A 26,475-nucleotide genomic window follows, 5' to 3' on the forward strand; every position below is an offset into this window, starting at 1 on the left:
GTCTCTTCATGGGTCTGTGGATCCCTGTCAGATACCCTGCTCCAGCAGAGGCCTCCCTCAGGGTAACAGCCACTTTAGGGCATCCATCTGCTCTGGTGTGAGTCTACTCCACGGGCTGCAGATGGATCTCTGCACCCCCATGGATCTCCAAGGGCTGTAGAGGCACATCTGCTCCACCAGTGTTCACCATGGGCTGCATCTCACAAGCCGCTCAGCTCAGGCGCCTGGAGTACCTCCTCTCTCCTTCTCCACTAATCTTAGTGTCTGCTGAGTTGTTCCTCTCATATATTCTCACTCCACACGTCTCTGGCTGTAATAAAAACTGTGCAAAATACTTTTCTTTCTTTTCTTCTCTTCTTCTCCTCCTCTTTCTTCCTTTTCTTCTTCTTCAATATGTTATCACTGAGACATTACCACCATTTCTACCTGGCCCAGCCTTGGCCAGCAGCCCATTCATATTTGGATCTGCCAAAGATCAGCTCTGCCAGATGGTGAGGAACCTTCCAGCAGCTTCTCACAGAAGCCCACCTCCTATAGCCCCCACTTCCAAAAGCAGGTCACGCAAACCCAATACAATCAGCTATCCCAAAAGTCCAATGATGCCCTTGCATCCTTGAAATATCCTCTTCCTGAGGTAATCTACACCCAGGATGCACAGGGCCTCTGGGTCAGTCACAGTGGGGTGTGTTTGCCATTCATTCCCAGTCAGTCACTTCGGCTTCCAGTACAGTCGGCTGTCCAGCTCCCCGTCTCCTCAGAAACAGAGACGGATTCTGCCCCTACATATCTTGATGGCATCAGGGTACACTGAACATCTGTGTCAACTAAAGACTTAAGTTCTTGTGGGTCTGATGTACCAACCTATTGGATCCACACAGTCTAAGAGATCTGATTGTCCCTTTCCCCCACCTGGATGGAGGAAGGGCCTTTCTAGTTGTGGTCATGCTACTCATTGATATTTCTTGTAAATATGAACTGGACATCCTTTCAGGATTGGAAGTAACATCAGCCCTTCTATTCTGTCAGAGGACTCACCCACTGGAAACTGAAGCTGCATTTATCCTTGAAGAGTTTCCTCTGTTTGTTTTTCCTCTCAACTCACTTACCTGTGCTGCCAGCACAGAGGTGGGTTTTCCATCCTGCTTCCTTACATCCTCTCTGGGGTCACACAGCAAAAGCCACAGGCTACCTTGTGGTTTGTACCCTCTCTCTTGAGCACAGGGGTACTTGCTCCCAATAGTCTAGACTCTGGTCCACACTGGAGGGGCATGGGACACTTCCTCTCTAATCTGCTGAAGTCTTTTGAGTCCGTCCGCACTCTTGGACAGTCTTTCCACAGACGAGGAGCAGGTCAGTAGGGAGAAAAAAAGATGATCATCACATGGCTGTACCTAGGTAATCACCTAAAGCACTTTGTTCTTCTCTTGTCACGGAAGTCAATGCCAATGAGTTGGTGTACGATGATCATGTGCTCCATACAAACTCCTGTCATGTGGATTGTGCACACTGGACCTCATTTGGATGCACATTATTTGAATCCCTAGAGATTACCTCCAGAACATTCATTCTCCCAGGTACTGGATACCTTTCTCCATGGTGTCCCACCTAGGGTACACTACTAGATCACCCCTGAGAGAGTACCTTTCTCTCATGCTTGACAGGAGTCACCTCCAAAGGCTGAGAGCTTCTGTCCTCTTCCCAATGCCCTTGTCAATGCCCAGATCATGGGACAGGCATCCCAATGATATGAAACTAGATGGTAGTGAAGCCAAGCAGCTGGGATGCCTGTCCCAGGATCTGGGCATTGACTACCATCTAGTTCCATATCATGGGCCATGATATGGCAGCATTGGCACAGCCAAGTCAGACTGGCAGCTGAAATCTTCTTGCACACCCTGCAGCTCACCTGGGTACAGGGATCAATGATTATCTCTGGACCTGCCTTTTCCTCCTGTTCTATTGGCATGGGCTGTTCCTGCAGTTCAGCTGCAGTTTGACCAGTGGCTGCTGGTCTGATTTCCTCCTCTTACCCGTGAGGTGTCTACTATCTAGCAGCAGTCAGTAAATAGGAGCCAAAGCCCAGCATGGTGCTTAACCAGTTGCCTCTCAGGGACTGCCACAGCATTTTTCTTTCAAATATTCTGCTTATTCATCAGGGTCCTGCAGTTGTTCAGAAGTGAATTTCAAAACCATTGCAGCAGAACAGACCTCCAAATGCTGATCCATCTTCTCCCACATTCCATACCACTTATGACTTAAACACCCTTGATACAGATGGCCTTCTTAAAAATCTTTCTTGACTAAACATGGTGAAAACCACACTGAGGACACCTGGCAGACATAGCAGCACGAATATGCTTTCCTTTACATCCAAAGGGAATCAAAATTCTCAAAAGCTGTTTAACAAGTATGAAGGAGTAAAAGGGGGTAAAAAGGTGGGGAAAATCATCCTTCCCTGTTCCCCTCACAGGCTGGGTATAACTAAAGAATTCCCAGAGGTTGCAACCAAGGCCAGGGTAGGAGCAGAACACTGAGCACACATTCCAAATGACTTCCTTGCCCTTCATGTTATCATTAACTGATATCAAACACTACAGCAACAAAGCCATCCAGATCCCCTTCTCCGCTCTGAAAAAAGGCACTGTGGTGGACACATGGTGCACACATGGAAATATATACAGGGTTAGGTACCGTACCCACATGAACAGATCACAGTGTGAGCAGTGGTTCGGTACCTAATAAAACAAATGCTTAGACCAAATTTGTTTCAAACCCACTCTAGTCAGATGTACTGTTATCTGAACCCTTTGACCCTGTGCTGGACCACAAATAAGGTTGTTGTGGTTTACAAATGATGTCCCCTAATTTAGTGCTCCCACTGAATCACTTCAAACCAAGCATCATTCGCTCACTCACCCCTCCCCCTGCCATGAGATGGGGAGGAGTACTGGAAGCACAAAAGATTAAGGGTTGAGGTAAAGTAAAGATAACGGGCTAAGGTAAGAACAATATACTGGAAACAGCTATGAAGTAAGAAACTAACAGTAATGGCAACAAAAGTAATAACAGGGTGTACAAGAAATTATTTACATGCAAAAAAGTTTATCACATAGCAGTCTGCCATACATGAACCACCTCCACACTACCCTCAACTGGAAGAGACGCCCTTTTCCTGCCCATGGCAATGATGTGAGGTGGTAGAGAATAACCACTTGGCTACTGCCAAAATTACCCCTGTCCTGACTGTAACCAGGACATAAGTACAGCAGCACATGTATACAGTGGAGTACACACAACCTAAAACGTGTCAGGTATTTTCAAGCTTGCAAGGCAAGTTCTTGTTTGAATTGCTTGCTTACCACATATGCCACATCCAGGAGTAGTTTCCTAATCAGACTCCCACCCAAACCTTCAAAGCATGCAATAGATCAAATCAGACTTATCTTAAGGACTTCACTGCTCTCACTCAAAGTACACCAGCAAATTCATGATGAAGCCCAGAAAAGACAAAGTCTTTTGGTTGTGAATATTTGATTACATGGAAACTGTAAGAGGATAGCTAAATTGACTAAATAATCTTAAAGGCATCTGTATCACTTCCTTTCAGAAAAAAAGCTTTTCATCATGGCATAAGTGACATACCACCTACAATAACACCTTTCTCCTCAGGGTTGACAGCCTCTTCTTCACAGCAAAATTGTGAAATGAAGTTAAATTTAAAAAGTTTCCTGCTGTTTTTTATACCAAACTCTTTCTATTTAATTATTTAATTTCCTTCTTAACTTCTGTTCTTGTACTTGACTTCTTTTATATTCCTGCTTTTCAGACAACTTTCCAAAGAAAATGAGGCTTACACAACCATTGCCTGGGTCCAAACTGCCTCAGGAACACCCTCTTCCCAATGCAAACAAGTTTTACATAGGGGTAGAAAACTCAAAACTAAATTGTTAAAGGTTTCAAGAAAATAGTTGCGTAAATGGAAAAGAAAATCCCTGCAACTGACTGCTGAATTTAGCCAGATTTTGTATGCCAATATAAGAGAAAAAGTCTTAAAACACTAGGTACTCTTAATTAAAGATGCAATCATACTGTGATGCTGGACAACATGGCAAGTGATCACCATTGACTCTTAAATGTCAGAAGCAAGATGAAGTTCATAGTCCATGAAGATGAACGACTAGTATCAGTTCTCCTGGAGAGATCACAGTAGGACACATAGCTGTGTCTTGATTTCAGCTCTCAGTGATAACAGACAGTACCTTCTACGCAGACAATCCCTACTCTGATTTGTGCTATCTGGAGGTCTTGAAAAGCCGGGAAAGAAGGCCAGTCTCCAAAGAATTTTTTACAAAAGAGAACTGGATGAAAGCGTCAGTCAGAAAGGAGCACAATGTCCCTTACGGTAAAGGAACCTACTACTTAGGGAATGCAGTCATCTACATAACAATTTGGAAAACACCTTATCAAAAATAAGGACATATCTCTAAAAGGCTCCCTATTGTCCAGATGCAGGAAATAAATGGATTGTCCTGGGACATCTGAATACACACAACATGCTTAGTGCTTGGCAGATGAATCACATATGATTTTTTTTAAATAAAAAATACCTCTGACAGGCAAAATCAGAAAAGGCAAATGGGAAGAAAGCTTGACATGCTTTAGGAATGGTACTCCCCAAGTCAAAGCCCCCACTGAGATTCTCTAAAACCACACTACTGCTCACAGTTGCTTCCCCCCTTTTTTCCTCCCCCTCCCCACAGCAGTGTGATGGAGTTAAGAACTGAAGGAACAGAAAGCAAGGATCATGAGTTGAGAGGAGAGTAATCTATTGGGAAGAACAATAAGATAAGAAAACAAATAGTAAGAGCAATAATACGAATAAAAAAGTTTACAAAAGTGAGGGTGATTTACATGCAAAATACTCACTGCTGAGCCTAATCCAACTGCAGCCATGTTTTTCCAACCAGAAGGAAACCCTTTTCCCAGGAAAATAGAGAGTCTGCTTACCGACTCCTGCCATTGACCTGAGGTGGTATACCATAACCTTGGGGCCTTGGCCATGCTACCTCACAGCTACCACAAAAAATTAACCTTTTCCTGGTCAAAACCATCCTCCTTACTTGTTCATGTTGCTTTCATTTTTCTCTCTGTTAATTAACAAAATTCTTAAAACCTACATTTAAATCATAGTATAAAGGCTATACTTTTTCACCTTCAATTACACTGAATCCAGTATTGATGATATTGGGAATGTTTTATCTAATGCCTGGCACATCAAATTAGTTTAAATATTCCAATTTTGTTCTCTATAATTTTTTTTCAATTTCCACTTTTTTCATGAAAGATAAAAGCCAGGCACTGACAGATATTCTTCAGATAAGGGAATTTTTCTTCACAAATCCTATATTACATAAGATATAGTGTACATCTATAAAAATTCTATGCAATAAGTATTTAACAAATAAACATTATGTAAATATTTAAATTTTTTAAATAAGCATTTTAGAAATAGAATATCAGTGCTTTCTCTCTTCATAACAAAGTGTTGCCAGGCTGTCACAAGTATCCAATTACACAAGCTGCTGGTATTCCCCAGGGTTACAGAGTCTTTTAAATTAAACCATGTTTTTCTCTGGCTATGTTCCTCAAATTCACATAGAGCTGCCACTCTTGAATACAGCAGGCTAAACGGGCTTTCAACACCAGTTTCCTTGCCTAGCATTACATTCTCATTAAATTAAATTCTCAATTACTACAAACTATGATTACCTAGGCTTATGTGTTACCACCTTATAAGTAAGAAGGAGAACAGACTATGAGTGCTATAAGAGACAGTATAAGAGACAGTAATTTTTATAGCTAGCTCATCATGAGAAATTAAGCTGGATCTTTCTGTGCCAGACTTCCAAATACCAAAAATTCCTTCAGACATAATATGGGTGCAACATTTAGTAGGGAATAAGTAAGAATAAAGAAAAATTAGACTAATTACATAAATGACAACTTTAAAAAATTAATACATAGCTTTTAGAAAGGCGAGTACATAGACTAAACTTACTAATAGTTTACAAACACACACTTTCTTAAACTTACATGGTTACACTTTCTTAAATCAGGTAAATTAAAGATACAAAGAAATAAATTTCTGCAGATCTGATTGAGTTTTTAGAAATTCTTCCATAAACATATCTGTGTGATGTTCATGTTCCTGTCAGATAATTTCAAACCAATGACTAGAACAAATAGTTACTATTGCCACCTTGCAATAGCTGCTGAATGACTGAATCTCAAGATTTCTCATAGATGATCATATACTCTTGTACTCAATCAAGCATAACTGGAATGATTGCTCAACAAGGGAAGACAACATGATTCCATATGTAACTTATTTTGGTTTCCTAGATCACAGAGCAGTTTGGAGTCAATAGCTTTTCATCCTATGTGTCCATTTCAGCTTTGGAAAGCACTTTGGAAAGCACTGTAATAAGACATATTCTAGAACTGAATACTCTGAAGAACACAGACGCAGAAAAGACAGCTCTTGACAAACGTTACTAAGACTTACCTTACTTATCATGGAATCAGAAAACATTAAGGTTGGAAAAGAGCTCCAGGACCAGCAAGTCCAACCTTTGACTGAACACCACCACGTCAACTAAGCCACCAAGTGCCACACTCAGTTCTTTCTTGAACACTTCCAGGGATGGTTACTCTACCATTTCCCTGAGCAGCCCACTCCAATATCTAATAATCCCTTCAGAAAGTAAATTCTTCCTTGATGTCCAAAGTGAACCTCCCCTGACACATCTTGAAGTTATTTGCTCTCATTCCAGTCTTTAACAACCCTTTTAGTAAAGAAATCCTTTCTGATGTCCAAAATTAACCTTCCCTGACACAGCTTGAGGCCATTTGCTCTCATCCTGTCACTAACAGACTGCGAGAAGAGACCAACCCCATCTCGCTACACCCTCCTTTCAGGCAGTTGTAGAGAGTGACAAGGTCTCCCCGAGCCTCCTTTTCTCCAGGCTAAACAACCCCAGCTCCCTCAGCTGCCCCTCATATGGCCCTACTCTCTACCCTTCACCAGATCTGTTGCCCTTCTTGGACACATTCCCACACCTCCAGGTACTTCTTGAAATGGAGGGCCCAGAACTGAACACAGGACTTGAGCTGGGGAATCACCACTGCACAGGGGGACAATCCCTGCCCTGGTCCTGCTGGCCACACTATTTAGGATAAAGACCAGGATGCCATTGGCCTTCTTGGCCACCTGGGCACACTCTGGCTCATGTGCAGCCAGCTGCCAATCAGCATCCCTAGGTCCTTTCCTCCTGGGCCACCCTCCAGCCACTCTTCCCCCAGCCTATGGCACTGCATGGGGTTGATGTGATCCAAGTGCAGGAACCAGCAGTGGCTTATTGAACCTCACAGCACCGGCCTCGGCCCCTTGACCCAGCCTGCCCAGATCACTCTGCAGAGGCTGCCGTGCTCCAGCAGATCAACACTCCTGCCCAGCTTAGTGCTGTCTGCAAACTTACTGAGGGTACACTCAATCCCCTCATCCACATCAGCAAAAAAGACATTGAGCAGGACTGCACCCAGTACTGAGCCTTGGGGATTCCCAGTAGTGACTGACCACCAACTGCAGCACCATTCAGCCCCACACTTGTTACTGTACAAAGCTGGCTTGTATTGATAAATAGGAATCCAGCCCAGCTTCATAAATTGGGCCCTGGGTTGACAGACAGGGAGCTTCACCTATTATATTCCATCCTGGGCTGCAGACATCTCACTGGTCAGGAGCTGGGCTGTATAAGGATCAGACCAATGAACTGTCTAGATCCAGGAGTTTTGAATTCCCTGTTGCCTTGAGGCCCTAGAGCCTAAGAAGGCTCTGAACAATAAAATACACTGTTTATCACACAGATCTTTGAGGTGTGCGCATTGTCCCTGTCTCCAACCACCAACCCCATGGAACACGTGGAATTAAACATAACACATGCTCTGGGCCCAGCTTCTCAAACTTCCAGTTCTTAACCCAGTGAAGTGTCCACTTACCCAAGCCATGGGCTGCTAGCTTCGCCAACAGAATGCTGTGGAAGACGGTATCAAAGGCTCTGCTGAAGTCCAGGCACACAACATCCATAGCCTTTTCCTTATCTACTAGCCAGGTTACCTGGTCATTAAAGGAAATCAAGCTGGTCAAGCAGGACTTGCCATTTCTGAACCCATGCTGGCTAGACCTGATCCCTTGGTAGTCCTATATGTGGGATGTGACTGCACTCAATACAATCTGTTCCATAAACCTCTCTGGCATTGAGGTCAGGTTCACAGTTCCCTGAATCCTCCTTCCAACTCTTTCTGAAGCCATATTGGCCAACCTCCAGTTGTCTGGGACCTCCCCAGTTAACCAGAACTCATGATAAATGATAAAGAGATCTGGCAAGCTCTCCTGCCAGATCTCTCAGTACCCTTTGGTGAATCCCATCCATCCCCACAGATTTGAATGTCTGAGTACCACAGCATGTCACTACTTCCTCCTGCATTCCAGGGGGTCTGCTGTGCTCCCTGTCCCTGTCTATTAGTGCAGGGGACTGGTTGTCCTGAGGATAACAGGTCTTTATGTTACACTGATGCAAAGAAGGCATTAAGTACCTCAGCTTTTTTCCTATCCTTGGTGACAAAGCTTCTCCCTCCCCATCCAATAAAGGATCATCCACCTGGTCATAGGAAATGCAGGTGTTGTGTCTCTGCTGCCCTCTGGTACTAATGCCAGGCTTTAACACTCTCTGCAGATGGAGATCTGGACAGATGAGGGAGCTCTCTAGGCCACCACGCTCCTTCCAGCTACAGCTTTCAACCATACAGAATCCACCATTGAGCCTGTTTTACTTGGGTGGGCAAAAACCACCAGCAGAGCTCACCTGAGGAGCTGAGGAGTGCCTGTGCCCTCCCGTATGCCCTGCTCACACAAGCTGCTGAGATAACTGCTGCGCCTCAAGTGATGTGCTTATACCCTTGCCTGAACTAACTGTATTTCTTAATACCACATACATTGTCCTCTTTCTTACAAATTCTACTGTTGATCTTGACTCAAGTTTTAGACATTTATTTCTCAGCCATAACTTCAATCACACATAGTTTCAGGCTGCTATTCCCTTCTTATTATGCAAGTCCTCATGTTTGCATCATTATAACACAAAACAGAATAGCTGTCAGAAAATAACTCTAATTCTTTCTCGTTTAACTTGTTAAAAAGATATAACTAGTGAATCTGATGTTATTCATGCTACTGCGGCTGAATATAATTTAGTAACAGATAACAGATTTCTCTGGATATTAGTTTTAAGAGCTACTCAGCATCTAAAAAAAGTCTAATTTCAAAAATTACTCAGTATTTTCTCAAAAACCTTCTGACAGATATAGGAGTCATAGATAAATAAGATAAAAATCCTCTGGCATACAAAAATAAATACACAACACTAACAATTAATAGAGAAAACATTTAGTAGAGAAAAATACAAAATCCTTTTGCTTCTTATGTATTTTTTAATCAAGCTCATTTTATTTATGTGCTTTCTGAAATGTAGACATTTATTTCACTGACATCCTGTTAAGATGTTTTAAAACTACTAAAAATGGTTATTTAGTACAATGCCCTTACTTTTTTTTTTTAAATATGTTATTTTACTGCTCCAACAAGCTTTCAACAACAGGCAGAAGGTTAATGTATTACTTTACCAAAATAAAGCATTACGTTCTAGTTGCTGTGGTTCTGGAAACAAAAGCCATTACATACTACCAAAGCAAGTCATCACCTTACACAAAACATTGACAGAAATGTAAAGAGGAGATTATTCCTTAGAAATTTACAAGAACTGTTCAATCACTCTGTGGACTAGTTTTGAGCGACCATGGCCTCCATAGAGACCCACCAAAATCCTTTGGTATCCTTCATTTCTTAGGAGATGTCCTTAGGGAAAATTCCAATCCCTTTCCTTACATTTGTATGAATTAGTCTTTGAGAGGAAAATGGAAAGAGAACTTCTGCTAATCACAAATACTGGCGCTACATTGTTTCTTTTAAAAAATTATAAAGACATGCCTTTGCCACAACTGAAAGTTCTGCTCTAAGAATGAATGATACAAGGAAAGGGATATGAGCTGAATTAGACATCTCACTAAGAAATGAAATGTTAAATTACATCTTCACAGACTAACTTATGCCAAAACGTAAACATGTGCACTAGACCTGCAGTAAAAATACTATACTGCATAAATTTAGAAATGCATTTCTGTTTACATAAAGAATAAAACTCACTAAACCATTACATGATAACATGAACAAGCAGTGAGGAATCTGAAATTAATTCTGGAATTATACAAGAAAATCAACATTCAACTGTTGCCAGGTGTATTTCTCCTCTGATCTGCCACATTCTGAAGCTCTAAACAATCATCTTACTTTTTGTACTTAAAACACTGTAAACACTGAAATGCTAGGTTTTGAGTTTATTATTTTCCTCTCATTGCTCTTCAGATGAATTCCACAGATGGCAAACAGTAGGAAATGTAGTTTGATTCAATTAATCTCCCCTTTGGTGAATACTAGACAACAAGGAAACAGAGACGGATTTCAACAGAGCAGGGATATGCCCAAAATTATGGGAATTGGGCTAAATTACATGGTAAAACCTGTGTACTCAGGAAATAAAGCTCTCCCACAACCCTAATTAACCCAGAGTAAGTTTAACTAAGTTTAAGTGTGAACTGAATTTTAAATGTTCTTCTATTTTAGAATACTATAATTTGTGATTTTTTTTTATTTTTGCTTAGAAGTAATTGTGTACACCAAGCATCTAAAGAATACAACTGAATCATAAAATCTCTTGAGTTGCAAAAGACCCACCATATTCATCAGTCCAACTCCTGGCCCTTGGAAAAAGACACTCCAAGAGTCACACAATGTGCCTGAGAGCACTCTTGGTACACTTCATGAGCTCAGACAGACTTGGTGCAGTAATCACTTCTCAGAGCAGCCTGTTCCAGTGCCCAACCATCCTCTGACTGAAAAACCTTTTCCTGATATATAAACTAAACATTTCCTGACTGAGCTTCATGCCATTTCCTTGAGTCTTGTCAGTGGTCACCACAGAGATCAGCACCTGCTCCTCTGCTTCTCCTCAGGAGGATGTTTAAAATTGAAATGAGAGGTCCCCTCAAACTCCTCTTCTCCAGGTGAATAAACCAAGTGACCTCAGCTGCTCCTCATAAGGCTTTCCTTCCAAACCCTTTACCATCTTCATAACCCTCCTTTGGATACCCTCCAATAGGTTAATGTCTTTCTTATATTGTGGTGCCCAAAAGAGCACACATTATTCCAGGTGAGGCCCAATCAAGTGCAGAGCAGAACAGGACAATCACCTCTCTTGACCACCTGGTGATACTGGGCCTAGTTTGCCCTTCTGCCTGTCAAGGTACATTACTGACTCATATTCAACTTTCCATTGACCAGGACCCCAGTCTCTTTCCACAGCACTGCTCTCCAGCTTCTCACTCCCTGGTCTATGCACATATCCAGCGTTGCCCCACCACAGGTGCAGAATCCAGCACCTGACCTCGCTACACTTCACACAATTGGTGACTGACCATCTCTCTAACCTGTTGAGGTCTCTCTGCAGGGCCTCTCTGCCCTCAAGGGAGACAACAGTGCTTCTCAATGTAGCATAATCTCTAGATTTACTTTCAGGTTCTGCATCCAAGTTGTTAATGAATACGTTGAAGAGAAGTGAGGATGGAGCACCATGAAACCCCACTTTTGACTGAACACTAGCCTGATGTCACCCCATTCACCATAACCCTTTGTGCTTGACTCATGAGCCAATTGCTCACCCATTGCATAATATGGTTATTCAGCTACAAGCCAAACATTTTGTATAAAAGGATACTCTGAGAGACAGTATCAAAAGCTTTGCTGAAGTCCAAAAAGATTACATCAACTGGCTTTCCTATGTCATATAGGTGGGTTACTCTGTGATGACATGGATACATAAGTAAATATAAAGATATACAGATGACATTTACTTTCCTGTGAGACTGTCTTTTACACACATTTTTTTAATTTTAGTGTGGCTGTCTATGTTTCACATTTCCCCATCCAGCCCACAACAGAGTCTGGAACTTTCCTTCTACATTGCGTTCTGAGTTACCTGAGCATCTTCTTTAGCAGTGTCCCAACTGTTTTTTCAACACCACCATCTCTTCTCATGACAGTTCTTATTTTGCAAGTTTGCAAACAGCTCTGTGCAACCTCTTTTCCCTCAGTCATTCTGCTCCTTTATCCCTTCTGTTCTGCTAGATGAATCACTCTGGATACTAATATGCTGCTCTCTACTGTAAGATAGGTGAAGATGACATGCTAGCATGGCTTAACTGTTCAAATGTTGCATGACATTATTTGAAAGATATGAAGGTATGGCTATGCTAAATAAGAGCAAAGGCTTTCATGTGTCACCTATTTTCTTTTGAATTCCCTGTATTCCTATAAAACTGTAAGACTCTACGGCTAAAAACTCCCAAAATGCAATTTTTCACGAAGTTCCCATACTGGAAAGTAGAAAAGGAAACCAAATAGAAATGACAGCACTCTTCAAACTTAACTAATCAGATGTCTTACCTCTGCACTAACTAGTCTATACAAAAATTGAAAGTTTACCTATACAACTAAGAGATTAAGAAAGGATTACGATTAAATAATACATTGTATATCCACTAGACACCAAAAGATGCATACAGTTGGTAGTTAATGTATCTTCAGCAATTAAAAATTCAACTATATGAATATTGCAATAATTTAAGTTTTTACATCATTTATCTCAAAGTGGCAGAAAATATCACTATTTAAAAATAGCATACAAGATGCAAGTCATGAAAAATTGATGTGAAATAGCAATCTAAGACTTGAGCTCACTTTAAGCAAAACTATTAATGCAAAAAAATTCTTACCAAATTCAAGTCAATGCAAAAAGAAATTTCATGGCCCATTCCACCAATTCTTAATTCTCAGTTTTATTCTCTCTGAAGTATACTAGCAAGCTGTATAAATTCAAAAAAAAAAAAAAAAAAAAGAGAGAGAAATCAAATCACAAAGGAAAAAATTAAGTTTTTTCTGAATCACTCCCTTTTCCCTTTTCCCTTGTTTCCCCTTCTAATCTTTCATTTTCTGCCACACTTCCCCTCCCAAACTTCCCAGTGAAAATAAATGTTGGATGGTGTTCTCTTAAGACAAAAAATAATCTCTAACTGCATTTTACTGTATTTGCTGGTTAATATATCTCCACAGTGAAACTAACATTTAGAATCTATCATATCAATGTAGTCATCATGATCCAAGCTGCAAATAATAGAGTGTGTCACTGTCAATTTTGCTTTCTCACACTTTCTTCCCTTCACTTCATCTGATTTTAATAATCCCTGTCAAACCACAAACAGTCCAAATTACGTTCTTGACACAGAAGCTTTCAAGGAAGAGACAGAATCTCAACTTTCATTTAGTGACTACAAAAGCAAGCTATCCAACTGGACAAATATTATTTTCACTCTTGACAACCTCTGCAGTAAAGCATGCTTTTTAATTTTCACTGAAGCTGCCAAGGGTTTCAGATAAGCTTCTTGTTCAGCACAGATTGACTCACAGGATTAGCAAACCAGCAACTGTAATTGTGTTTAAAAAACCCAGCAGTTCTGAGGGAAAAAAAAACCTCAAGAAATGACAATTGCATGTCATCAGCTAACTGAGTTAAGAAAAAGATTATACAAATAATTTCAATTTAGTAGATCTCATAGGATGTTTCAAGATCATTTTACATTTCAAAGATTGACCAAATGGCTGTTCCTATATTTATGTAATATAAATCAGAATTTCAAGGAGGACAAATTCATATTCAAAGACACTAGCAACAGTCTAAAAAATCATAACATTTGACAACGGGAAATATGTTCAAGGAAAACAAATTCTGCAGAAGGATGTCATCTGCAACCATTTTCCATTCTGTTGGCTTGTCCTCAAAGTAAGCTCAAGAATATAACACTCTGCTTCACCTGTATCAATTTAAAACTAATTGATTTCTCTGATGAGGCACATATTGTATAATTAGCATCGTGTTATAAGTTTACATGAATAATCAAAGCATAATACATTTTAATACAAAAATTTTCTTCACATAGACACACTGGTCTCTAATTAACTCAAAGTCTACTGCTTTCAATCTTTTAGCTGAAATCTGTAATCAGGTTTTGAAATGCTACTAGTTGTGAAAAAAGAAAACATAATAACCAAGATGATTCCCATCAGAAGATTTGTGTGAAGTATTTGTTCAAATACTTCAGATGAACTAAATTTAAGCCTAATCAAAGTAATTTTAAAATATTCTTTGACAACTAGTCTGTATGTACCAAACCAATAAAAGCCCATCTTTGATGAATCTGTAAAATCACAGCAAAATGCAGAGACATGTGCATAGATGGTGTTTCAAGTTCCACAGCAAGAGAATTACGCTTTATACTAATACAGAAGCCTTGTAGTGCTCTTTCAACAGCTTGGGCTGGTAACTGGCTCTTCATGAATACTCACTCATCTTCATGGCCAGACATCTTCCTGCTTGCCTTCTAATTCTGTTTTTCTTCCTAGAGAAGAGCAAGAGTTTCAAGAGCTTACTGTTTTCCTTAAGCACAGCTAGTTAAAGCAGTCTTGATACTCAGCAGTATGTTGATTCTACTACAGGTCTGCATCAGACTGATCTTATTTTTTATTATTAAAAAACTATCTGATCAAAAGACCACTTAAAGGAGGAAAAACAATATAATACACAGACCAATGGTATTGTCTGTTTTAATTAAAAAGACATTTATTTAAGCCTCTTTATGTGAAGTGCTTAGCCCCGACTATGACTTGACTTCTAGTTAATTATCCGTTTATATTCAGAGCAGAACTCATGACTGCTGCGAGGTACATTAAAAAATCCCACAGATTATATATGATTTGGGGTTAAAACACTACTGAAGAGAATAAAAATAGAAAATACAAAAGACATCTGTGGAACACTATATTAAACTACAAATATACTGACTGATATGAAAGTAGGTCTATACAACATCTAGTTGGTGATTATCAAACTACACATTGTGTCTAACTAGTTTTCAGTTCTATAACTGTTAGGGAAGATAAAAAAAATCTTAAGGCAGAGCGTTCTCACTAATTCACAAGCCATATTTAAATAATTTTTCCATCTAGTTTCTCAGTGGCAGCCTTTATCTGTTTCCCAGAACACCCTCTCCGTATTTAAGCTCAGTTTTGCTGCTTGATAACTTTATAACATTATAAGATCTTACATCCTTCTTTCTTCGCAGGAAGCCCAAGTCATCTCACCTACGATGCTACAAAAACAAAAGGACACAAAACTAAGTAGCAATTTTAAAGAATATTTATCCTCAATATTTTTCCATTCCTGTGGAAGAAGAATGAAAGGAAAATAAAGGAGTAGTTACAGTTAAAGGAACTTCCTTCTTATCAAAGACATTGTAAACAATACCTTTAAGCTCCAGCCTAAAGCTCCTTATCATAGAGCAACAAAGAGTCCCACAGCTGCCAGCTCACGAAAGAAACATACTGTATTCATGGAGAAGTTCATTTACCTTTACACTGTTACTACATATGCCATGGAATATGAGCCACATGGCTCAAGAATACTCAGAGATAATTCTAATACATTCAGCCATCTCTTCTAGGAAGATGTTGTGTTAAGAATATTATTTCAAGGTATGATAGAGGCAAGAGCACAAAAAGGGAGAGAATTAATCATTACTAAATGCACTCACACTGGGAAAAAGAAATAATTATTTGGAGCCAGACCAGGTCATAAATTACTGTGCAAGAAGGAAAGACAATGAGCTGATTTCTGATGCAGAAAGGGCTTCATCCTCCCTATCTTAAAATTTCTACTATAAAATTTATATTAGGTTCTTCAGCACCAAGACCACTTAGCCTTTGGTTTCATGATTAAGAGAGTAAGTGTTCATAAATATCTTGTAATTGAATACCATGCACTGTATTATTTCTTACATAATTACAAGACTTAAATGACCTGTGGAACTACAGTGTAAACAATCTGCACTGCTTGGGTATTACATCATAACAAAATTTCACTGAAAACTAAAAATCAGTTTTTGGTTTTTTGAAGGAAGACTACATTTCAAGTTTATAGAAAGACAGGAGGACATCACAAACTAAAGGAGTAAAAATTTTTTCCAAGGTCACACTAACATTTTAGCAAATTTCTTTTTCCTTTCATTAATTTCAAAGAATTTTACATCTTAAAAAAAATAAGCCATGTAAGATTCAAGGAGGAAATTTATATTACAATCAAATTTTTAAGATTTACTCTATATCTTTTTTTAACTGCCTAAATCTGTAATAACTAAATAATAATAAAGTAATAACTTTAGCAGAATATCCTTCAGAAGCATGAGTTGTCATCAAATCTATTTTTATATAGTTCTACAATGAACCAGGGATCTAATTCAATTACTTTAACCTGTTAGATAAATAATGCCTGTTGTGACCCAGCCAACAGCAAGTAGTCCCAAACCAAGACTCTCCTCATTAGTACACCACCATGAAGCAGTTTGAGGGACATTACCAGAAAAACCAAAATATCCAATGAGAAAACTAATAAATGACCCATAGTCTGAATAAGAAAGAAGATATTTGAAGATAGAAAACTGGGGTAGCATTTATTGAAATGACATTTTTCCTAGGTAAGCTGGTAATAAGTGATATCACAACACCCTTATGTTAATCTTTGGGGTTAAACATTACTCAGAAACTTTGAGGTTTGTTCCAAATAAGTTAAACAAAAGTAAAAAGCTTTGCAAGTGTATATCAAGCAAGGGAATTTAACAAAAAATTTGGTTTTTAGTATCAAGGCAGACCAGAATGATTTTTCCATTTTTTTTCTCTATCACAGTGTGCAGCAGGGATAAGTTTACTACAGTATAAGCACAAAGAAGGTTGTATTGCTCACCATTCCCTGTCACATGGCAGTCAGGCGTGTGAGCCAGCACACCCAACAAACCCTGGCTGAACATCAGCAAACACCGTGCTTTATTGCTCGGAGCTTACTTTTACAGGAGATTCAAAACTCCCAGGTCTAAACAGCCCATTGGTTCATACTTTACACCCCTAGACCTTGAAACAGTGACACGCTTGCACCTTAGGAAAGATGTTATTGGTTGAAGCCCCCGTCAATCAGCCCAGGGGCCGGTTTATGGACCTGGGCTGGATTTCTTATTTATAACCGGATTGATGCTCAGTACAAGCCAGTTTGTAATTTAATGTGGCAACAATTCCCTATATTACATTACCTGATATAAGTTACATGTACCCAGCCAAGTGGCATCTTAAGAATTTAAAATATTGCAGAGACTACTATTCTGATTTCAAACAATCCACTTACCTGTAGTACTAGATGATTTAGCTCTGTAAACCAAATCTTCTTGGAACGATCACAACTTTTCATTCAAATTAGCTTTTTGTACCATTACACGCTAATAGCAACACAATAAAAAGAATTGTGAGCAATTGACTGCACTGAGAAGAGATTCAGACAAGTTGAACAAGAGACCACATTTTCTGACCCTTTTTCACAGGATCCTACCAACCTCCTGTATCAGGCACTCAGCCTGTGCAAGCCCCTTTATCCCTATTCACCAGGCAGCTGTATGAGCACTGATGGTAGCACGGGGCTGAAGCAAGTGACTGGTGCAGGCCTGACAACTTGGCAGCAGTACCAGCTTATGCTAGATTAAGTTGACAAAATGATGATGAAAATAATAGATTGCCAGCATTAGACTTACAGACCTTCAGGAATCATCTCTACAGAGGAACTGAAAGGACTGTGTTTATACATGCATGCTAAAATACCTGAACAGAAAGTTCTATTACATCTAACAGCAAAAAATTGGGAAAGCATATGTGAAAAGTAACAGAAGCTCCCCTGTTCACCTGCTTTTGTTTCACATATTTAAGTAATTAAAAATCTTTTAACAAGCCTTCTGTATACTCTTGGTTTAGGCTGTAGTGTTCAATAATATGGAAGTGGTTCTTTATGTGGAAAAAAATTAGGAATTATCAATACTTTATGGGGTTTTAGCTAAAGTACTTCAGGAATAAAGTTCCCGTAACTCTTAAGTTCCACAGAAAAATCAGCAAAGACATAAGCAAAGCCTGTACTGTTTCCACTGCTTTTAGTATTTTTCTAAAAACAGAGGATATGCAAAAAACTGAAACAAAACAAAACAAAACAAAAGCCAAACAAAACAACAAAAAAAACCTATAAAGAAAATGACAGTAAGGTTCTAACTCCAGCCCACAAAAGCCAAGAAATTTAAAGTTACTCTGACATTCAATCCTTAAATCATGCAAGGGTGCTTATTTTTTTATTTTGAAAAATGACAATGCAAGGTAATGACAAGTTGTCAGCCCTAACTTTGAATTGCCTGAAGTTTGTCATTTGGTGTTTGTGTCACAACCTTAATGTTATTTAAATGTAGTTTTTAGTATCTATTATTTAAAAAGGTCTACTTTATGACAGCAAAAAGCTTTGATGGCATAAACCTCAAAGTACACTGTAGTGCTGGTATGCCACTTCATTAGAAGTAGTGCATAAAACATATGCTGTTGACAAATCTAATTCAATAAAGTTGAGGTAGAAGCACTTTAAAGCAACTGGATGGCATCATTAGCTACAGTTCCTTTCATAAATTATTCTTCTTTTTTCTTCCGAATGATTTTGTCAGTGTTCCCTTTTCAGACTGGGAATGTTTTTGCCTTAAAGTTCAATACCTTCAACGTATTTGGTCAAGTTAAATAAGTAGCTTATTTGCTAACACTGAAATTGTAAGCTGATTATTTCAAACATATTAACTAAATAGGAATAAAATTAAGCAACAGTGTATAAGAGTTTCAGACTTATCAAACATAAAATTTTAAATTAAGAGAAGTAGAGATTATCTAGTACAACAGAATAATATTCTGGCAGCATTTTGCATTGCTATTGCGAGAACTTGGATTTGATATTGAATTGAATTCTGCAAGAGAGAAGATTAGGCACATCATAGAGCTGATGGCTAGATGACATATTTAGTTATAAAAGGAAGAGTTGCTAACTATATAACTTGGAGTTTTAGTCAAATATCAAAGTTGGTACAGGAACTAAAGACTACCGTAAGGTCCATAAATGAAGCAGAGCTGGTGTTTGAAGCATGGCCCATCAGAGCCACCTTCCAAAAGCAAAAACACATAACTAGCCATAACCTTATCAAATTCCATCTCAGAATGTAGTTGCCTGTGAGAACATTGAAATTCTTATCTTCAGATCAGAAAGAATTAAGTCCTATCACTGAGGTCTTTAAAAACTAAACCACAGTGCAGGAACTTCACTGAATAGCTAAACAATAAAGTGAAAAAGGATACTTTTGAGGACTAAATATACACAACTTCTGATTAAATTCCACTAATAACATATTAAAAGAAATTCTGAACTATATTGAATACACAGAAACTGGAAACTAAAAAAATCCAAATCTCTTAATCAAGGATTCTTGTTACACAATTTTCCTTTCAATTTCTTATAAAGTGACCTAAATTTATTCACTGAAAAAAAAAAAAAAACAACCCGCAGAATTTTCTGCATAGAATACATAATCATACCTCAATATATCAGTACCTTATACAAATATTTTCTAATTAATTACCTGGATTAGGAAAGAGTGCAGCCTTGTTCAAGAAAAGCCAATAAACAGCAGATTGCACCATCCTATATATTTTTAGACAGACACATTTACACATACACCTTTTCAACTAGATTAAGTGCGTCAGGTTAATTCTACTATCTCCTGCGGAGACAAAATTATTTCAACATAATACTTATTGAGAAAATTGAAGAGGGGGATGTCTTACTTTGAAAAGTAATTTAAATATGGAAACACTTCCAAAAATAATTCACTGAGGCCTATTTTATGCCTCCAAGAATTGCAGCAAATCAGGATCTGGAAGCATCTCTCAAACCAGACTGATTTACTGTAAAAGTTCTTTGAGAGACAACATACTGTCCTTTTCTAGTTCTCTATGCTTGAATTCACAAATTTCCTCCTAAAGGTGTGCAAATGCTCTGCTGAATATTCCTGATTAAGTCATCCTGTCAACTACACCCCTTGTAGCAGTGTAGCTAAGAGAAGACTTGGTTAGGCATGAGAAATATGACAGTAATTACATGGATGACTATGATTAGAATTAATGCTAATACAGTATCTAAATTTGTCAATCCAGTATATAAGTGGGTCTGAAGAGTTGTAATATCAGAGGCTTGACTAGAAACATACAGATTTACTTTGGCCTCACAGAATCAACACTTACAAAGCAACAAAGTACCTATGGAACTACTTCAGGATTTTATCTCTGTATGGGGCTAGATCTTACTGCTTTTTTTACTCTAACCTCCAAAAGTCAGTTCTCCCTGCCTTTGAGTTGGGCGTGCCCTGCAGGCATCCCTGCTGGGGAGCAGAGGGAGGTGTTTCGCACAGAAGCTGCCTGCAAGCTCGGGAGACTAGTTTGCCTAACATTTTATACCCTTTTGCTGGCCAAGGTGCATCAAAGTCAATCACAATAATCAGAGCTCTCCCATCTCTGGGATACATCAATTATGCAACCATCCAGACAGCTCCTCCTGCAATTCCTACCTGGTGTTCTTACCTTAGGACAATTCCCACCACATGTTTTTTTATATTAGGACAAATCAAATTGTCTATTAGAGACAATCAAAAGGGAGGAGGGGTGTGTGTTGAAGATGGGGGTAGGGGAACTGCACACAAAAACCTGATTATCTTTTGTCAGGTCACATTTACCACATTAGTCAGCATTTACCATTCACATCAGAAGATTAATGACATGTATATCCAATATGCTACACATAAAATTTTCCTAATTAGTCTCTGCATTAATCCTCATCCTGCTCTTTTTCCATTTTGTTCCCTCTCCTGCCATACTGTCTTTACATGTATGTGGAACAAGCTTTGCACCTTCAAAACATGGGAAGAGTTACCTGCAGATGGACAAGCAAGATTTGCAAGATCTGCTGATAACAGGTTTTCCTCCTTAAGGGAGGAAATAAACAGTTACAAAGAACCTCTATGTTCCTCCATTAACTGCTCAAACTTCTACTCGGCCCTGGTGAGACCCTTCCTGGAGCACTGCATCTAGCTCTGGGACCCCTGACTTCAGAAGAGCATGGACCTACTTGACCAAGTCCAGAGGAAGGTGACAAAGAAGATCACAGTGCCTCTGCTCTGAAGACAGGCTGAGAGAGTTGGGACTGTTGAGAGCGGAGATCAGAATGCCCCCAGAAAAACCTTACCATAGTCTTCCAATACTTCAAAGGGAGATTGTAGTGGGTTGAAACTAGATGACCTTTAAGGTTTTTTCTAATCCCTCCCATTCTATGAATCTCATCTTAAGTGGCAAATCCATCTCTGATACCCATCTTATATTCCAGTTACATATTAATAAAAAACAGAATTGTAACATTCTGGTAGGTATTTTGGATCTTTCTTGCTCTTGTTGCACCTTCATTATCTAACCTATAATAATCAATGCTATACTTTCTCCTAACTACTTTTTAGTATTTTTGTCCTTCCATCCATAATCACCTCTACCTTTTCCCTCTATACTGATCTCAAGTACAGTGAATGCAGAGAAGGTAGAAAGTGTACACTGACTATATCATGTCTAACCTGATTTTCTAATGTCTGCGACTCAGGGTTCATGTTTATCTGCATTCTGGACACGCTGTTGGCAGTTGCCTAGCCAGAAGTAAAACTGAGGGGAGAGATGTGTTATTGCAGAGAATAAACCATTCTGGAATATTCATAGCATATACAGATTGTACTCAACATTCAATTATTAGCAAAAATTTACAATCTCGTCTAGCATTACTTATATTTACCATTTTAAATGCAGTTTACTTAGAGAAGAACAAAATACCAAAAGACAAACAAAATGCATTTTACAGTCCAAAACCCAAATAATCAGCAAACATTATGTCAATCAGCTTATGGGCATTCTCGAAAAACAAAGAAAAAAAGAAGAAGATGAAAGGACTTTGATGAATGAAAAACTGCTGATCACATCAGAATGGATCTTCTATGAAGGAAAAAGTATTATTAGAAGGTCACCAGGGAAACTAGGTCACTTAAGTATACCAGGCAGGTATATAGCCCATTTAGGACAGGGCAGAAGAGCAATAATATGATTAAGAAGGTCTAAGAAGCAGTGATAGATTAACTCATGTCAGACAATGAAAAGAAACTTGGACTTTATGTGGTAGGAAAGTTAAGTATTAAATGCAAAATATATCCATTTCATAACTATTTTTTAAAAGAAACAAACAACAAAAACCTTAGTCCAAGTCATGAGAGACTGAAGGCACACTAAAAAAATAATTAATTACTGACTGAACTAATCCACATAAACTCATGTACAGAAGAGTTGCAGAACAAGATGTTGAACACTATTCTGTGCTCTCTACATTGTCCATTGATTCACTGACATACATTAACAGAATGTGAGCTGGCAGAAAGGCAGACGAATGCAAGGAGATGAGAAGATGAGCTGAGCTCAAAATAGTAATGAAAATAAATGTTCTCTGGAATAAAAAATGGTTACATGAAAGAAACACAAAAGATATGTCCTGAGAAAAACATGTAGATGTTTTTAAAAATAAGTATTAAGTTATGGGAGAGTTTATATAATCAGTACTGCTTGAAGAAAAGCAGGAACTTTCACAATGCTTGTTCTGCCTTTCCTGTATTCATTAGCTCATTTAGAGAAACTACAGGTATTTTTATAGAAAGGTGATTACTACTAAGAAGCTCCTGTAGCTTCTGTGGATTTATATTGTATTATTTCTAATCCTTGTAATCCCTTATCACTACAGAAGAAAATTTAAATTCCTTCAGTTTCAAAAAGCCAAAGACAGTGTCTCATACTGAAGAAAAAAATGGACTTAAAGTGGCACTAAGTTAGATTTTTATCCACATGAAGGCAGTGTGGAGACACTTCATACTGCTTTAGATTTTATGACTGGTTTTTCAGTGTAGTTTCATGACTTTTTTTTTACAAAGCTGTGATTACTAAATGTTTTCCTATTGCATTGTGAGTTTCATTTAAAAAGTATACATATTATGTTTTAGACAGAAGGAAAAAAAACTCAAATTACTAATTTTCCTTAATCAGTCAACTGATAATCTTGTTTGCATGATGGCAAGTATTTTATGCATGTACCACAAAGCACATTCCACTAATAAAAAAATCTGTCAGATTATACTTCACAATGGAAAGATGCCTTTGCATGGACTTTATCACTCTCAAAATGTGCAAGTAATTACATAAGGAATTCACACACAGGAATTCAAAAGGCTTATGAGGGACAAATAGTACACATGAAAAAAGATCAAACAAACAAAAAAAAAAAAAAAACCTAAATAGTTAAGGACAAAGTGGCAGAGGCTTTGAGAAACAGACTAAGATTTATAGACAAGGATCAACAGTGATAACGTAGAAAGCAGCAGCACCAAGAAGGTCTGAAGAAAGATCATTGTGTGAAGTAAAATAGCTATTACTGGGAAATGTAAGATGTGAAATATCAAGGCAGAAGACATGATGGTAATATAAATGTATATAGAACATAAAGGAAATAAAACTTATAAAGTAGAAAGCCAGAACAGTGTAATGAAAATGAAAACTCTTTTTTTCTCTCTAGGTAATAAAATTATTAAAGGAGGTCTGAAAGAGATGGACCCATGAAACACTGTAAATAAAATCTTTCTGTGATAGGAGGAAAAGAATATTTATTCTTCTGATCTTGGCTTCTTAATGAACTGGACATGAGAGCTGTATAGCCATTCTTGATCATCCTTAAAATGTAATTAGAAGTTGTATAAGTCAAATACCACATGTGTAGTATGGAAAATTGCTTCCTAAATTTTATAGAATGTGTCACAGGTACTATAGAAGAAAATATGTAAAAGTAGATACTATCTAAAACCCAGAGACAAACTGTTAAAACATAATTTATAACACTGAACAACTGAATTGCATATTTGACAAATACATTAAAGGAAACTAGAGGGACTTAAAAATACATCAGTTAAAAAGCCTGCTCCCTATGTGACCTATGAGACATAAGAGATACTTAGCTACCATAATGAGATCACAACAAGGATGGAAAGGAAGAAAATATTTTAGACTTTTAATGAACCAAATAATAGAATCAGGGAGTAAGTGAATTCCAGACTTCGCAGTCATCACTGAAATAATTGTTAAAAAACTTAATTCCTTAAAGCTACATTTTATGTGCCAGAGACATGGGAAAAAAAAGTTAATTCTTAAAGGTAAGAAATGGTCATCATAAAAGTATGAATGATTGAATCAAGAATATCCTGAGTTGGAAGCGACCACAAGCATCATCAAAGTAAAACTCCTAGGCCTGCAAATGACACCCCAAGAGTCACACCATGTGCCTGAGAACGTTGTCCAAACACTTGTTGAATTCTGGCAGGCCTGGGGTTGTAACCACTTCCCTGGGAAACCTGTTCCAGTGCACAACCACTCTCTGGGTGAGGAACCTGAATCTAACCTAAATCTTCCCTGACAGAGCTTCACAGCTTTGTTCACTAGGAGTTAGTTTATAGTATCATATGCTGAAGACTTCTCCAGCCTGTTAAGAATCCTGTGATATAAAACTGCTGTTAGTTATCAGTTAAGTAATGAATAGTAGCTAGTCCTAGTTAGTAAGAATCAAGCTGTTCAAAATAAAGTAAAAGTTTACATGAATTAAAATCAGTACCTTTACAGTCCTGACAAATCAATAGTAAAAGTATAAAGGAGCAACAGGTACAAAATAGAAAATGCAACTAATCTTCAGTGTCAATAGAGAAGTGCAAGCAATAACTGTATTCTGAATATTAACCCTAAATATTTAAGATTTTTTTCACTGTCATTTTTGCAAAAAGAGTAGTGACAAAGATTGTTGATAGTTATTTCTTCATGCAAAAAATAACTGCAATGCTAAGGAAAGAAGAGATAGGAAAAGCTTCAGTAAGCATTAAGGGTACCAGAATACTTTTTAAACAGCAAGACAAGAGTCATCTGTGGCCTGGAAGAACTGTTTTTCTGTTTTGATATTCTGGGAAACTCAGATTGAAACCAAGTATCCAGTCTGTAGATGTCTGCATCTATGTGGTTTTGGTTTTTGAGGGATACTTATGTTTCATAGCAGTGGTGAGCTCAAAGCATTGCTTCTATTGATCTAAGTTGCAGTGACAAAAACTCAGCACTAGTGAGTTTTGTTGTACACATCTCAATTTACAGGTGTTAAATATGAAAGAGTATCTGAAATACCTCAATGAGTACAGGGTGACTCGACCACAATTCAGTTCTCTAAAAAGGTATTTCAGCCATCTTTTTTTTTAATCTTTTTTCTTGAATGCATGCATTCTACTCTCAAACTAGAAACACCAAATAAAAGTATTCTACAAAACTACCTCTATTTGCTAGGAAGCATCAACAGATTTCTTGTGCAATAGCTGTTCAGTTAATTACATGAGAGAGAAATAGTCAAAAGTCATCTCTCAAATACAGAAGGGACGAAAGTAAAGAGTGGGACACCGAAAAAAGTTTCATGAACAGCAAATCTTGGCATTTCTACATTTCTGAATTCTACACTGAGTGCCTGAGGTACAAGACGAATATTATTTTGATTTCTTTGTATTGCTTTGTAACTGAAAAAAACCCCAAGCCTTGATTCTCATGACAAAAACGTTGTACCAGCTTGATCAGAGGAGCAGAAATGCCTTCCTTCATGAGCAGGGCTGAAAGCCCTTCCCTAAAATATGTGGCTTGATTATCTGGCTGTAGCGCTACCTTCTCACCTGCCCTATGAGGGCCATGCATCGTGTGGCTCTGAAACTTTGAAATTTCTCCGAGATACTGAGAAAACGGTTCTGAGAGTCAGAAATCCCGGATGCCTTTTCTGATTCTTACAGCCAGTCTGTTCCAGAGGTAACACACTTCGGCCTGCACACAGACCGACACACCCCCCTGCCAGACCGCCTTCCACAATTTTAGTTCCGCCGAGCAACAGCCACGGTGATTTCCAGGCCCCGAGAGAGCGTCAGCGTATTTCCCAGCTCGCCCTCCACCACCCGCCCCCAGCCTGCCCCCGCCTCCCTGCGCCTTGAGGGACCCCCTCCCCTCCGCCTGACGGAGACCGCCCCTTCCCGCTCCTCGCGGAAGCCGGGCCTGGAGCGCCACGCCGCCGGGACCGCCCCAGACGGATCTCGGCGCCGCCTTCCCGCTGCAGG

The 26,475-nt window shown here is 38.7% G+C and overlaps 1 protein-coding gene across 10 annotated transcripts in view; it reads right to left on the bottom strand.

Annotated features, from left to right (window-relative positions):
- Positions 1 to 26,475, bottom strand: part of KIAA0825 (KIAA0825 ortholog) — a 241,664-nt gene that overhangs the window by 214,904 nt on the left and 285 nt on the right. Inside the window, exons 2-5 of one of the 10 annotated variants that reach the window (XM_059873637.1) lie at positions 14,633 to 14,685; positions 13,006 to 13,095; positions 12,210 to 12,393; positions 8,059 to 8,176 (exon numbers count right to left, since the gene is read on the bottom strand). The exons of 1 other annotated variant lie outside the window; for it this stretch is intronic. In XM_059873637.1, coding sequence (XP_059729620.1) covers positions 8,059 to 8,067 — 9 coding nt within the window. In that variant the 5' untranslated portion in view covers positions 8,068 to 8,176; positions 12,210 to 12,393; positions 13,006 to 13,095; positions 14,633 to 14,685. Of the gene's footprint in view, positions 1 to 8,058; positions 8,177 to 12,209; positions 12,394 to 13,005; positions 13,096 to 14,632; positions 14,686 to 15,390; positions 15,441 to 17,513; positions 17,604 to 26,475 lie in introns of those variants that run through there. 8 more of the 10 variants (XM_059873638.1, XM_059873641.1, XM_059873635.1 and 5 more) reach the window with 8 other exon arrangements.

Source organism: Haemorhous mexicanus, chromosome Z (assembly GCF_027477595.1).
Source record: "Haemorhous mexicanus isolate bHaeMex1 chromosome Z, bHaeMex1.pri, whole genome shotgun sequence".
NCBI classification, from domain to species: domain Eukaryota; kingdom Metazoa; phylum Chordata; class Aves; order Passeriformes; family Fringillidae; genus Haemorhous; species Haemorhous mexicanus.